The following is a 13,713-nucleotide window of genomic DNA, read 5'->3' as shown; positions in this document are numbered from 1 at the left end:
CCGAGGAAGATCGATTCGTTTTATAAATCGCAAAATCCTCGGTTCCCTAAACTTCCTAGCCAGTTAACTGCTGTGGACGTGCTAGCATTCAAACAAATTGCTCCAAAGTGAGCGAATCCGTCGGGCCTTCACGGCTGACGGCTATGACTTGCCAAGATGTCACAAACGGGTTCGGGACTTCGTGATCGAGCACAGAAAAAAATCCGCAAGTGTGTGGAAAAAGAGCTTATGGCAATGTAGCGGAATGATGGACGTTTTCGATCACGTTGGACAAATCAACTCCTACACGAAACAGGCGGTGCATGAATACAAACGCTCATTATCCGGGTGGCTTTCGATCGCTGGGTTTCATTCGTATTCACGGCAGCATGTTTTTGCGTCAATATTACAAGGGATAAATGTTGTTTGTGTAGCTTGTATGTGCATTTTGCTACTTTGCCAATCCCGGGATTGAGGAGCGAAAATCCCGGGAAATCCCGATCCCGGGATTTGAAATTTGATCCCGAATTCCCAACCCTAATAGTAACCCTAGTGTATCATGAGTCGGTGTATATGTCGCAAAAACATCAAGGACAAAAATAAACTACGTCCTTTCCTTCTCACCCCCATATTTACGGATCCAAAAAAGAAGACATATCGAGAAATTTATTCACCTAGTTCTGATCGCTGGTGAATTTACTAAAAAAATGCCGTCTTCCGAGATAGCGGAGGCTCGGAAAACCGGTGCGATGGGAGGAGCTGTCTGCCCGATAGTCTGCGATGGTATTTACAGCAAGTCCGTCTATTACGGATAGCAGGGCTTATAAAATACTCAACTGGAAGATACGAACGCTCCTGAGTGAGATCTTGACTGGAAGTTCAATAGGCGACAATATTGCCTTCCCAGATATATTGTACGGATAGTTCAAGCAGTAAGTTACAGCGCACATGAGTCTCTTCTTATGAGTCCATCACACGATATGCACTATGTGATATACCAGCGATAGTCACGTGATATAGCATTACACCATAACAGATAGAGAAAGAGCGAGCCAGGGTTCCACACCGGTATCCGCGTCTACTTTCCGTTGAGTGGATCTTTTTGCGCGTCATACGCAGAATATGCCGTCTTCACGTGCATCTTTTGCGGGTGTTAATTAAATATATATCACTGCGGACGTTCTCATATTTTCGTCACCTGTCGACCCATTACATCCGCAGCGCGCGCGAATCATGTTGCCTGCGCAGTAGACGATCCCGTTATGTCATTTAATATTCACGCAAATAAATTTCGTATCAATTTTTCACGCATCGGGTTTCTGCAGATCAGGATTAATTTCGAAATGAAGAACTATTGAATGTTCTATTTGGCGCAGTCGGTCGGTCAATCCACACCCTTCGATGTGAATCTCTGTAGCACGTCTGAACAAGGCAATTTTACCTCGACTCTGAAGACATACTACCTCAAAATTGCATGAATACCGTCATGAACAATGAACATATTTAATTCCGAACGAAACCGTATAAATGTCACTCTATCTAGGCTATATAGCATTATTAACTTGCATAAAAACGGTCCCACAAATTTCCTACTTCACCTCGGAATCAAAAGCGCACGCGTACACCACACGCGCGTCTTCGAAGAGCAACTACCGTATATGATAGGGTTACCATACGTCCTCTTTTAAGAGGATTTGTCCTCTTTTTTGACTTTTTTGAAAGTGTCCTCGGAGGACGTCCTTTTGTCCTCTTTTTTTAGAGATTTTGTCCTCTTTTTTGAAAATTGAGGTCAGATTTAGAGCAAATTGCGAGTGATATGCCGTAAATTAGCACAGAAGTGACGCTCCGGTGGGTATTTTGGAGTGAAAAACGGTGATTTTAGCTCTGGGCGGAAAGAATTCTTCTCCGGTTTTGCAAGTCTCAAATTTCTGAAAAAGTGTCCTCTTTTTAGATTTCCAAAATATGGTAAGCCTAGTATATGATCAGGACGGAATGAAAGAAAACGTATCGCTCTATCATGATACGAGCGTCTTTCTCCCAGATATAAATCCCTAGGGATATTGAAAGTGCGCGACCTCTGGACTTATGAAATTGCCAAGACCATGTACCGATCAGAGATGAGCGGATTTGAAATTTCTATGTCCTAATCCAATCCAAATCCGAACCCTCAAATCCAAATCCAAATCCTAATCCATAACTTTTTCATATTCAAGTCCATGTCCAATCCTAATCCGATTCCAACTGGAAATTCAGAAAAAATACTAATTTATGCAATGGAGGGATTCGAAAATTTTCTTTCACAACCAATGATTCACTTGATTCAAGATAACTTAGTAACCATAAGTACATTAATAACTGATCTGAATAAAGTTTGTCGCCATTCGCCACCAGACATGGGGTGATTACTTTATGAATGTAATCGATTGCGATTACGATTACTTCGGAATCATGCGATTACGATTACGATTACAGCAAAATCAGGAAGTAGTCGATTACGATTACGATTACATTGCAAAAGTAATCACGATTACTCACGATTACATTTGTTTTGCTTCTTAGGAATATAATCTTAAATGATAAATTGGAAGACAACACAAGGATTGCGATGAAAAGGCTTAATGAGATATCAACTCACTTCATACATCATGCGTCATTTGCTTATTACGTCATAATATACCAATTGCCAAACTTTATAGTAGATGATTTATCGCATCCAACGATTTGCATTATTGCCAGGTCTTTACCCGCCGCACCCCAAATTCCTTAATAGGGTGGGGAGCGTGCTCGAAGGGGACTCAAAAGTATTTCGTAAACCAACATAAATTATAGAGTATTTTCGAGAATTTAATTAATTCTTGAAAACGGTCTTCGAGCTTTGCGATTCAAATGTCTCTAGTACAAGGGTCACCAACGCGGGCCAAATGAGTCGCCCGCGGTCGCTGTAGCAGTGGTGGCTTTTGGGGTGGGCGAGGTGGGCGGTCGCCCGGGCCCCCCTGGTCGAAGGGCTCCCCTGGTCGAACGGCCCCCCTATTTGGATTATGCGCTTTTTTCAAGGATAATAACGCATAAACATGGAAATCCGTGTACCAAGCAAGAATAGGATTCCGTACAGATGTGTCAATCATCATCAAATCTCTGCATTTGTTAGAAAAGTACCATATCCCAATAATCATCACGTCTCTGCATGCGGTAGAATTGCTAAGTTTTGATGTAGTCTATCCTTGCACACATGAAAAAATAGACATGGCCGAATCCAGCACTTGGCCAAACCTTGCCGTGGTGAAAGATAGATAATAATAACAGATGCGAAAGGGGGGTCTGGGGGGCGGAGCCCCCCATAAGTTACGGATAGAGACTTATAGGAGGGCCCCCGGTAAGTCTCGCCCAGTCCTCCTCCCCCCCGTTCGTAGGGCCACCACTGCGCTGTAGCAAATATCCAAATGAGAGATTTGAAAATTGGAGCTGGTTTCATATGAGCAGCAGTTGAACATGGGTCGGCCGACCCCAAGGAACATACGAACGCAGTCGCTCGGGGCATTGCTTGTCTTCGCCCACGCGGCGGCTCAACGGGAATCTATAGTTAATATTCCCGAGTCTCGACGCGGAGATTGGCGCTTCGGCGCGCACTGCAGCAACGCAACTGAGCCCGGAGGAGCTGGTGTGAGTCCCGGCGAGTGAGCGTTTTTTTGTTCTTGGTAAGGGGCGGAAACCCGGCCAAGTGCTCTGATAGTCTTACTAAGTGAAGAAATCCAACTGAACACGGATAAACGACGGGAGTAAGTGGTAACCCTTCGGTCGTCGCAATAATCAGTACACACTACACAAGAAAGTAGCTTTTTGTTTCATAACGGTTGGTGACCCCTGCTCCAGTAGATAGCTGGGTTTGAAATGCATACCTCTACCCCTCAAGAAAAAACATGCATAGGCTATTTTATGGGAACAGGCATTTCGGAGCCGATCATTACCGCACCACGATCCCACAACACACCAAAAGACATGCAGCTCAGCCCAGCTCTACAGGTAAATCTGACACTCGGGGCTTAGAGAGGTTATAAATGAATAGCAATATAATGCAATTACTAATATTATTGACGAAATTCAGTTTTGAAACAGTTTTGACCAACGGTTGGACAGGGGGACGAATTGCTGTTTTGGCTGAATTGCTGATTCTAGCTACAACCCACGCTAACATGTCAGCCGGCTATATAAGCGTATGGTTATGGCGGCAGGTCTAAATGCTAAGTAACGAACTGTGAAACAACGATTGACGCCCGTTTCAAGTAGTTATATGAGAATAAGATATAGTGAACATAAAAATTCTGCCTTCAACTTAATACATAGGCTATACTGCGAGCTGCTGTTACGAGAAACGGCTAAGCACGGCTCGGTTATGATATATATCAGCAGCTGTTTATTTGTAATGCTTCGTTGTGGAAACTGCAATGTTTTATTCGACGAGTACAAAATTCCGAATCTTCGTCAGGTGCACGTCGTGCGTACGTAGGCCTCCTGCTCGCCAAGCAGCAACGGTAAACTGCGTTTAACTAAGCACTAAGCAATCATCAATACATAAGTTACTATTTGAAACTATAGGCAGAGTGGTGATCAATATCCTGCTGCGAGGTAGGGGCTTCTGTAGTGTATTGATAACTTGATATACACCACCGAAGGTGTTCTTACATTCACACTAAAATGTCCATCGCATGTCTGTTTACTATGTGTGGATAGGCCTACTTCTTACGCAATGACGAGCGGAGCTAATACTTCTGACGTAATAATGAGTGGCGTTTGAAAATAGACGTTTGTGCTATCGCTAACGTGGTATATTATCTCATTCTTGTTCACGAATATTCAGTTTATGTCATAGTCCTTGTACAAACAAAAAGTAATCGTTCTTTCACAAAAAAATCGATTAGATATGGGAAGTAGTCGATTTACAATTACGATTACTTCGGATTTTTTCGAATGTAATCGATTGCGATTACGATTACTTCAAAATGATGTAATCGTCGTAATCGACTACGATTACTAATCGCGATTACCCCATGTCTGTTCGCCACATGACATTTCAATCTCCCAGGAAATAGGTAAATCCAATCCAAATCCTAATCAGTTCTGAAAAAATTGTCCAATCCAAATCCGACAAAATTTCACAAATCCTGTTTTTTCAAAACCTAATCCTAATCCATGCTCATCTCTGGTACCGATATCACTATAGATCACTATAGAAATTAAACATGGAACGGCAACGACCGATTTTGCAGCTTCGTTCCGCTTCGCTGAGGCTGGGGTGGAGAATTGTTTTGCGTAAGCGACTGTAGGATTTCTGGCAATCCAAAAGCTATCTTCCCGAGCGCAGAAATTATTGAATCTGGTCTTGATTGAAAGCTACTGTTCCACTGATTCCGAAAATATAAATTAAAACAGTGATCAGGCACTGATCCACCTAGAATTTGTCCTTCAAGTCTGAAATATCGGCATTGTTCAGAACAATCGTGAACCGCAACACAATGGTCATAACAATGACCCGTTGCGACTCTCCGATTGTTCGAACAATGCCTATATTTCAGACTTGGAGGGCGGATTCTAGGTGGATCAGTGCCTGATCATTATTTTATTTAATATTTTCGGAATCGGTGCAACAATAGCTTTCGATCAAGACCAGATTCAATAATTTCTGCGCTCGGGAAGATAGCTTTTGGATTGCCAGAAATCCTACAGTCGCGTACGCAAAACAATTCTCCACTCCAGCCCCGGCGAAGCGGAACGAAGCAGCAAAATCGGTCGTTGCCGTTCCATTATAGAGGATGTACATCCTCTATAGTTCCATCATAGTGTCCTATATGGTGTCGACACAAGCAAATCGCACGGTTCAATGAAATTGTATCACGTCACAGTTTCCATTTGGCTACAGGCAATTTGACGGTGATTTTTGACCGACTTGCCGAGCATCAAATTTGATAAAACGGGTATCAATCGAAAGCTGCCGCCGTACTGATTACGAAAATATAAATTTTATTCCGCTCGCGGCCCTGGAACCCCCACAATCAGCCTCTAATTTTTCATTGTTATGGAGATTGGCATTGGGACGCAACAATGCTGTCTAGCGAAACGAGACAGGTGCTCGAGAAAAAGGGAGCCAGACAGTATTGTTGCGTCTGTCGTTTCGCCAGACAGCATTGTTGCGTCCCAATGCCAATCTCCATAACAATGAAAAATTAGAGGCTGATTGTGGGGGTTCCAGGGCCGCGAGCGGAATAAAATTTATATTTTCGTAATCAGTGCGGCGGCAGCTTTCGATTGATACCCGTTTTATCAAATTTGATGCTCGGCAAGTCGGTCAAAAATCACCGTCAAATTGCCTGTAGCCAAATGGAAACTGTGACGTGATACAATTTCATTGAACCGTGCGATTTGCTTGTGTCGACACCATATAGGACACTATGGTTCCATGTTTAATTTCTATAATATCACCCTTCTGCTCTTAGCCGCATCTTTACGCCATCTGCCGGTGTCCACTCTCACGGAACTAGATCCGCCACTGCTGGAAATATCTTTATACAGAATTTAGCCGCTAGTGTGTGCCAGAGATCCTTAACTTTTGTTGGTCCAAGGATTTGGAACTCCTTAGAGCACAGAGGTTTGTCATTTGCATCATTCTGTCGGAATTTTAAGTCTCAGCTCATTTCTACATATTGAGACCTGAGAGTATAATCTGGTATTTATTTTAAACTAGTGTTACAGTTTTTTTTCTACTACCACTGTTTTGCGTTTGCGTTTTGTTGTTTAATCTTTTGTTGAAGTGTTACTGACCGACAGTTGCATGATATAAATGTTCTAACGTTACGCCTTGACTACAGCTGACTTGAAGACTACACATCTTGATGTGGTCATATCGCTGTGTTTGTCTTTTTTACATATTTGTGTGAACAATCATCGTACGAATAAAGAATCTGTCTGTCTGTCTATCAAGTATTCCGGACCTGTAGTGTGTAACAGCATTTCGCCGGCTCTCCGACAGTCGTCGAGCATATGTCCAATGTCCATCGTGTCCACATTCACATCGAAATACAGAGTAATTTCTACTGAATCAATACTAGTCAGCCATCAGGTCGGCAGGCGACCTCGATCGCCTGCCGACACATCCAGCATTCATTTTGTCGCTTCCTTTTATGTTATCCTTTATTGAATCCAGTGTGGATGATTCGTATTTCCATGCTGAGGGCATGCCAAGGTACAGGTACATGTCTGATTAAGAGACTATACTCGAAGTCGTTTTGGCACCACCCTATATTTTCATTATATCGCAATCTTGCGGTGTATTGGTGATAAAAAATTTACAAAATGATGACTACATTTCGGCTTGGTGTCACACCTACTTGATTTTGCACCTACTGCACAAGCTTGAATGCCGTCACCCGTGATCAAATGCCCAAAGTGCATCCGTGGACGTCCCATAATAGCCTTAGGGTTAGCGCTGCGAAATCCCAATTATTGGTCGTGAACTGCTGCGATAACCTAACCGTTGACATCGCTGGACACCAAATTTCCAACACTAAAAATGCCAAATACCTTGGTGTTTTACTGGATTCGGACATGTCCTGGAAGAGTCACATACAATCACTCAAACAACAACTATCGAAGGTATGTGGTCTATTTCGCTGCCTTAGCTACACTCTGCCAGTCAGCGTGCTGTTGATACTCTTCAACACTCTATCCCCGGCTGGGTCAGACCATAAAGACCTGATAACACTGGTATCCGTGACTTTCCTGCTTAGCGTTCATGCATTATCGGGATGGCATGGAGGGGTGGTGCATGACTTATAAAGCCGTCCAAGGCTATATCTGCACCTTCCCTGTCCAGTAGGACTCTTCAAAAATGACTTTTTTTCTCAAATCGTACTGGCTACTTGATCAAAGTGTTAGGTTACCTAATTTAAGCCTAAACAACAAATTTGGTTCAATTCCAACCAGTAGCCGCATTGCTACCGGAGAAGAAAGTTTCAATTTATTATATAAAAATACCTAACAAAAAAATTGAAAATTTTCTGTTCACCCCATGAAAGTGATAAGTTGTCTGTAGAAACGACGTTCACCAAATTTCGTTAAATTTCAACCAGTACAAGCGGAGTTATCGCCTTCGAAAAATTTGGATTTGAATAAAATAGTATTTACGGTGGGCACATAATTAAAGAATTGGTCCCCGTAAATACTATTTTATTCATAATCCAAATTTTTCGACGGCGATAACTCCGCTTCCGCTATGGTTGGAATTGAACCAAATTTGGTGAACATCGTTTTTACAGACAACCTAACACTTTCATTGGGTGAACAGAAAATTTTCAAATTTTTTGTAATATATTTTAATATAATAAATAGAAACTTTCGTCTCCTGTAGCAATGCAGCTACTGCTTGGAATTGAACCAAATTTGGTGTGTAGGCTTAAATTAGGTAATTTTATCAAGTAATCAGTGCGATTTGTGAAAAAAGTCATTTTTGAAGAGCCCTACAGTCCAGCGGCATATGTACATCATGCACTCATGGCATGCATATGCAGAGATCGTGTGTATGTATATCATGAGTCGGTGTATATGCCGCAAAACATCAAGGACAAAAATGAACTACGTCCTTTCCTATCAAAGTTACAATACGGAATTCTTTGTTGGAGTGCTGCCTCCAAGAATACAATTGACCCACTGCAAAAACTTCAACATCGGATCATTCGTATCATTGCCGAAGCCCCACGGGGCCTGGATGTGCAACTGATAAATCGCTTCTCGAAAGATTTGGTGCTCTAAACTTAGAAAGATATGATGAAGCTATAGAAATTGCCAAGTTTATGTATCAGTTCCATTGCGGTCACTGTCCCTCAAATTTCAACGACTACTTCACCTCGGAGACAAAAGCGCACCAGTACAGCACACGTGCGTCAACTAAAAACAACTACCATATGATCAGGACGGAATACAAGAAAACGCATTACTCTATCAAGTATGCCGGACCCCAATTGTGAAACAGCATCTCGCCGGCTATCCGACAGTCGTCGAGCATGTCCGCATTCAAGTCGAAATATAAGCAATTTCTTCTAAATGAATACTAGCCAGTCTTCAGGATTACCGGACCACGACCTAACATCGACCTCGCCCTCCGCCACGCCACCTCATTTTGTTGCTTGCGTCTTATATTCTCTGCATTACTTTTCATTCAGTGTGCATGCCTCTTATTTACTTCGGCTAGAGCCTAGGCTAAGGTGGGTGTCAAGGACAGATATCAAGTTCGAACACTGCGACATTAGTCCGAGGTTGATGTTAAATAAAGGAGAACGTAGGCTATACTTAGTCGCTTCAGCATCTCATATCAGTTCATTATATCGCATTGTACGCTGCGTGACTGCAGCAGATGAGATAGTAGAACTGCCGATTAAAAGGAAGCAACATCAAGAAAAATTATCCAGAATTAATTGTAGTCACCGCGATGCAGAGTTATACTAAGTTGCAACTCAAGGAAGTGTGGAGCCTGTCATGGTTCGTTTGTGAATGCGAATGTCAACAGAGCGTTCGCACCATCCCAGCTATAACATGACTGTAGGCTGATTCAACAAATGCTACTTGAATACGCCTATCTAGTTCAAACTATAACCATGTCCGACGGACATGATATACGAAATATTGATTAGAAATAACAATGTTGAATTATTCATTACTCCGATCGTGCTACTAAACATCATCTCTTCCTCCGATCTGCATTACGCGAGATGCCTTGAAAAATGAAGAATCACAGCACAAGTCAGATATCTCCAAGTCCAGAGCCATAATCTTTACCATCACTGACTCCCGTGAATAAATCCACTGCCTTCTACAACTTGCCGACATTCTTATCGACAACACAACTCGCACCAAGGAGCCCGCGATTGAAAAATGCACTGTATTAAGCAAAGTAATGAATCGGTGGTCAATTAGGCTCCCACATTCTACGTAGCCGACATCAACGTCCACCATACCATCCAACAAAGCAGTAACAAATCACACGCGAATACAATCGATTCAGCAACAGGTCACCCGGCGCACTTGACTACCTAACAAATCCAGCATAATAAATAGCGTAGCGAGTCATTATAAATCACCGCACCGAAATCATGAACGATTATTACTAGGGAATTTGAACCGTCGGCGTGATTATGAATAGGTATCGTGGCATAACCACTGGAGTGTTTAGAATTTGGAGTGACAATAGCCAATCGTAAGCCTAGATATTGCGGCGCTCAAACCACCATTATAGTGTTTGGAATTCAGAAGTTATTATTATTTGCCCGATCGTAAGCTCTAGCAGTGCTTGATTAGGACGAAAAGCCGTTTCGGTGTCTACGTGGGAATCAGCGAAAAGAAGTAAAGCGACGCGAAGACAAAACAAAAATAATAACGTTAACGTAAACAATATGAAGGGTGTAATAATAATAAGAAAAAGGATGAAAAATATTACTTATATTCTTTTGAAGTTAGTAGATTAAATAGAGCCCGTCGATAGAAAAACAGGCGGCAACACTGGTCTTGCATCACGAATCTGAAGGCGTCCGGAACGGACAAGTGGCCGTTATTTGTGAGCAGATCCGATACGGATTCCTCGGCAAGCATAGCGGTTCCAAGTCTTACTAACATCCACAAACAACTCTACGAATATCCGAAAGACATCCTACTGATGTTCTCCCAAAATGACCTGATAACGTCCAAAAAGCGTTCTACTAATGTTCTTGAGAAACGTTTCAAAGAAAAATGCACGGGCGCGGCGAATTGCAACAAAACTTGTCAAATTTAACCAATTAAACGTTTAGCAGCAATTAGGCGCGATAATCACACGGAAAGAAAGAGATTTTGTATAGATTTTCGTGCCCATCGGACATAAGCCGCAGAGGATTGCGTTCAATTCACTCCCTATCACGTAAGTGTCACGTGGGCATGCGATTGGTGGCGGACCGCTCCGAGCAGTTGCTCACCGAGTCCCAGTCCTCGGTGTCTATGACGCGTTGCTCTGGGTACGGGTAAGGCGGCATGTCCGGCGTGTGTGGCATATGCCGGGGGCCGTAGTTAAGGAATTGCTGCGGCAGTGGCTGGTGTACTTGGGCCGGCACTTTGCCGTACGGGACGCTTCCCGAAGAGGTGGCGGAAGGCGTGAACGGGTGGGGTCGCTGGACGAACCTGTCGCTCGGCATGACTTGGTCAGGGGCGCCTTGCACGGGAAAATTTGGCATTTCGTTGGCGCGTCTTTGAGGTACGTACATATTCTGCACCCCGTAATATGGGGGAGCCCACTGTGGCGGCAAAGACATCTGGTTGTATGAAGGCTCACCGTGGTAGGTATAGTAATTATGCCATATGCCAGGATAGCGTTGGTCCGGCGGGATACTCACATTGGGCAGATGCCTCGGAAACGACATGTTGGACATATCAGGTTTTCGCTTTGATTCAGAGCTAGCAATTGATTTGTCAACGTGACCCTTGTCCCTGGACCTTCCGTTGTCTTCCGGGGCACCTTGCGATTTCTCAACGCGCTGCAGAGCCCCGTTCTGGTCCGGCTTGTTCTCGGACTTATCGGACTGCCCCGACAGACGCTTCTGCGTGTGCTGGGCCTCTGACATACCGCCCGCAATGTCCTCCGTCTTTCTGGGTCCTGCGTTCGGGTCCCCGTCGGGTATATAATAATATTCCGGTTCCATGGGGTGGAAGTACGGCTGATACTGATTGTAACTGTGCATTGGTGTTCGGTTGTCGCCAACTCCAGGACCTGAACATAAAAAAATAATTAAAAGGAATTCAAAACCTCTTTATGGGCGTGCACGACAATCAAAAGCCAACTTTATCGGCACCAAAAGCGTAGACATTCACATGCGTCAGTTTGAAAGTGCCAAGAATGGTAGCGAAAGCTTGTTGAGCACGATAAAACACGACAGATAGAACCGAGTTTCCAAATCGGGTCCGAGCGAAGTATGATGACATGCCCGATTGAAACAACAGCTTCAATCGCAGACAGCGCAACGAAACCAGTCACCCACCATGACCGAACTGCGTTTGGCTCCTGAATTAACCCCCGTTTCCCCATGCATGACTATACCGGAACAACATAGCGTGAAATACATACGTCGGCAGATAGTGAATTGGGATTCTAATTTCCGAAGGCACGACGGGTTCTTGCGAGTTGATGTATAAAATGATGGTAAAAAACAACAGATTCAGATGAACAAGTATGGTAGTGACCGTAACGGTCATTCATACGACACCATTCTGCTGAAATTACGCCAGCTTTGCAATATTACTATCCGCGCAACCTAGTAAACGCATTATCTATATTGTAACACTACGAAATTGACGTCGTAGCGTGCATATACGACTCAGAAATGGAGATGGTTCTAGAAATCCTCAGGTATTTTTCCACGAAACAAAAAATAAAACTATGCAACTCGACAGTGGCATAAAGTGCTACTTGCATACAACACCGTGGACAAACTCAGATATCGCAGATATAATTAAAACCCATCGATAGAGATATCACGTAAAGGTCGTTTGTAACAGAGTGGACCCAAACATGATATCTGCACCATGTGTGACCCGAGATGTCCTGTATATGACTATGCCTGTGGTTTTTCATGTATGCCACATCTGAGCATATTCACAATGCTGACGATTAACCCTGACGAGTGTCAGCTGAAAATATCTGGGTTCATTTCAATATTCATTTGTATATTGAAGTTCTGTACCTCCAAGAAGCTGTGCAATAAATAATATCTGTGAAACCTGAGTATATCCACGGGGCCCTTGCATACGTGAAAAGTTTTTGAACAAAGCTTCTCACTGATGATGAAGCGCGGCAATTAAATCCGCCAAAAACATATCAGCCATCGTAAATTACAGCGACGGCCGCTAGCATCGATGCAAAACTATCGTCTAATCCCGTGACGCAGGCTGATCGACACGTGACGCAAGGCGTAGCATTCGGCAAGCTCTCGGGCACACCGCCTCTATAAGGTACCGTGATCGCTTTCGGACTTTCGGAAACTCATTCGTTTCGTCGCGGCAGACGCGCTGCTCCACATCGCCGACGGCATGGACCGGTTCAGAAAGCCGTCCGCGATGGTGTGGTGCCGACGCATTTTTTTCGGCGAGGCAAGCCGCGACGTTTCTTTTCCTGTTTCACGAATCGGTTCGAATCACGCCGGGATATCTCAGCTGGGGGGGGGGGGGGGGGGGGTAGATATCAACAGAGGCCGTCATAGTAGTGATCATACATACTCGAGCAGAGATGGTCAGTAACAAAGTACTTCTACTGTTTCAAAGTACCAAGGTAGATAGAGAATATATTCATTACATATAGGGCGATTTTTTTTCCCTAAAAACAGAAGATTTTGACCAAAAAAAAAAATCAAAATTTTGATCCTTTTAGACCCAAAAAAAATTTAATTTAGACCAAATGTATGCAAATTAGGTGTCTTCCCACATAGTGGTGGAGTTGTACTACTCATCTTCATTTCTGGTTGGAACTACCTGTCCTTACGGAGTAGTTTGGTCTGAAAAAGCTTTTTCGACTTGAAAACTGACAAATTTTTACATGAAAAAATATTTACTTTAACGAAATCTGGACCTGTGAAGAATTCCAGTAGTTACATCACGCATTACATGGGAAATAATTAATATTTGCTGTAGTGCAACAACGAAAGATACTTTCCTACATTCTCGGGCAGAAAG

General features: G+C 43.4%; 1 protein-coding gene across 6 annotated transcripts in view; it reads right to left on the bottom strand.

Annotated features, from left to right (window-relative positions):
• Positions 1-9,890: 9,890 nt before the first annotated feature.
• Positions 9,891-13,713, bottom strand: part of LOC145438239 (uncharacterized) — a 49,570-nt gene continuing 45,747 nt past the window's right edge. For 4 of the 6 annotated variants that reach the window (XM_080315615.1, XM_080315617.1, XM_080315616.1 and 1 more), the window contains 2 exons: positions 13,001-13,156; positions 9,891-11,758 (listed from right to left, as the gene is read on the bottom strand). In XM_080315615.1, coding sequence (XP_080171741.1) covers positions 10,923-11,758; positions 13,001-13,156 — 992 coding nt within the window. In that variant the 3' untranslated portion in view covers positions 9,891-10,922. The remainder of the gene's footprint in view (positions 11,759-13,000; positions 13,157-13,713) is intronic. The other 2 variants (XM_080315618.1, XM_080315620.1) reach the window with 1 other exon arrangement.

Source organism: Botryllus schlosseri, chromosome 4, assembly GCF_051294905.1.
Source record: "Botryllus schlosseri isolate E-star chromosome 4, Bs_hap1, whole genome shotgun sequence".
Lineage (NCBI taxonomy): Eukaryota > Metazoa > Chordata > Ascidiacea > Stolidobranchia > Styelidae > Botryllus > Botryllus schlosseri.
Note: the sequence above shows the minus strand (reverse complement) of the source record. Positions and strands in the feature narration are given on the sequence as shown.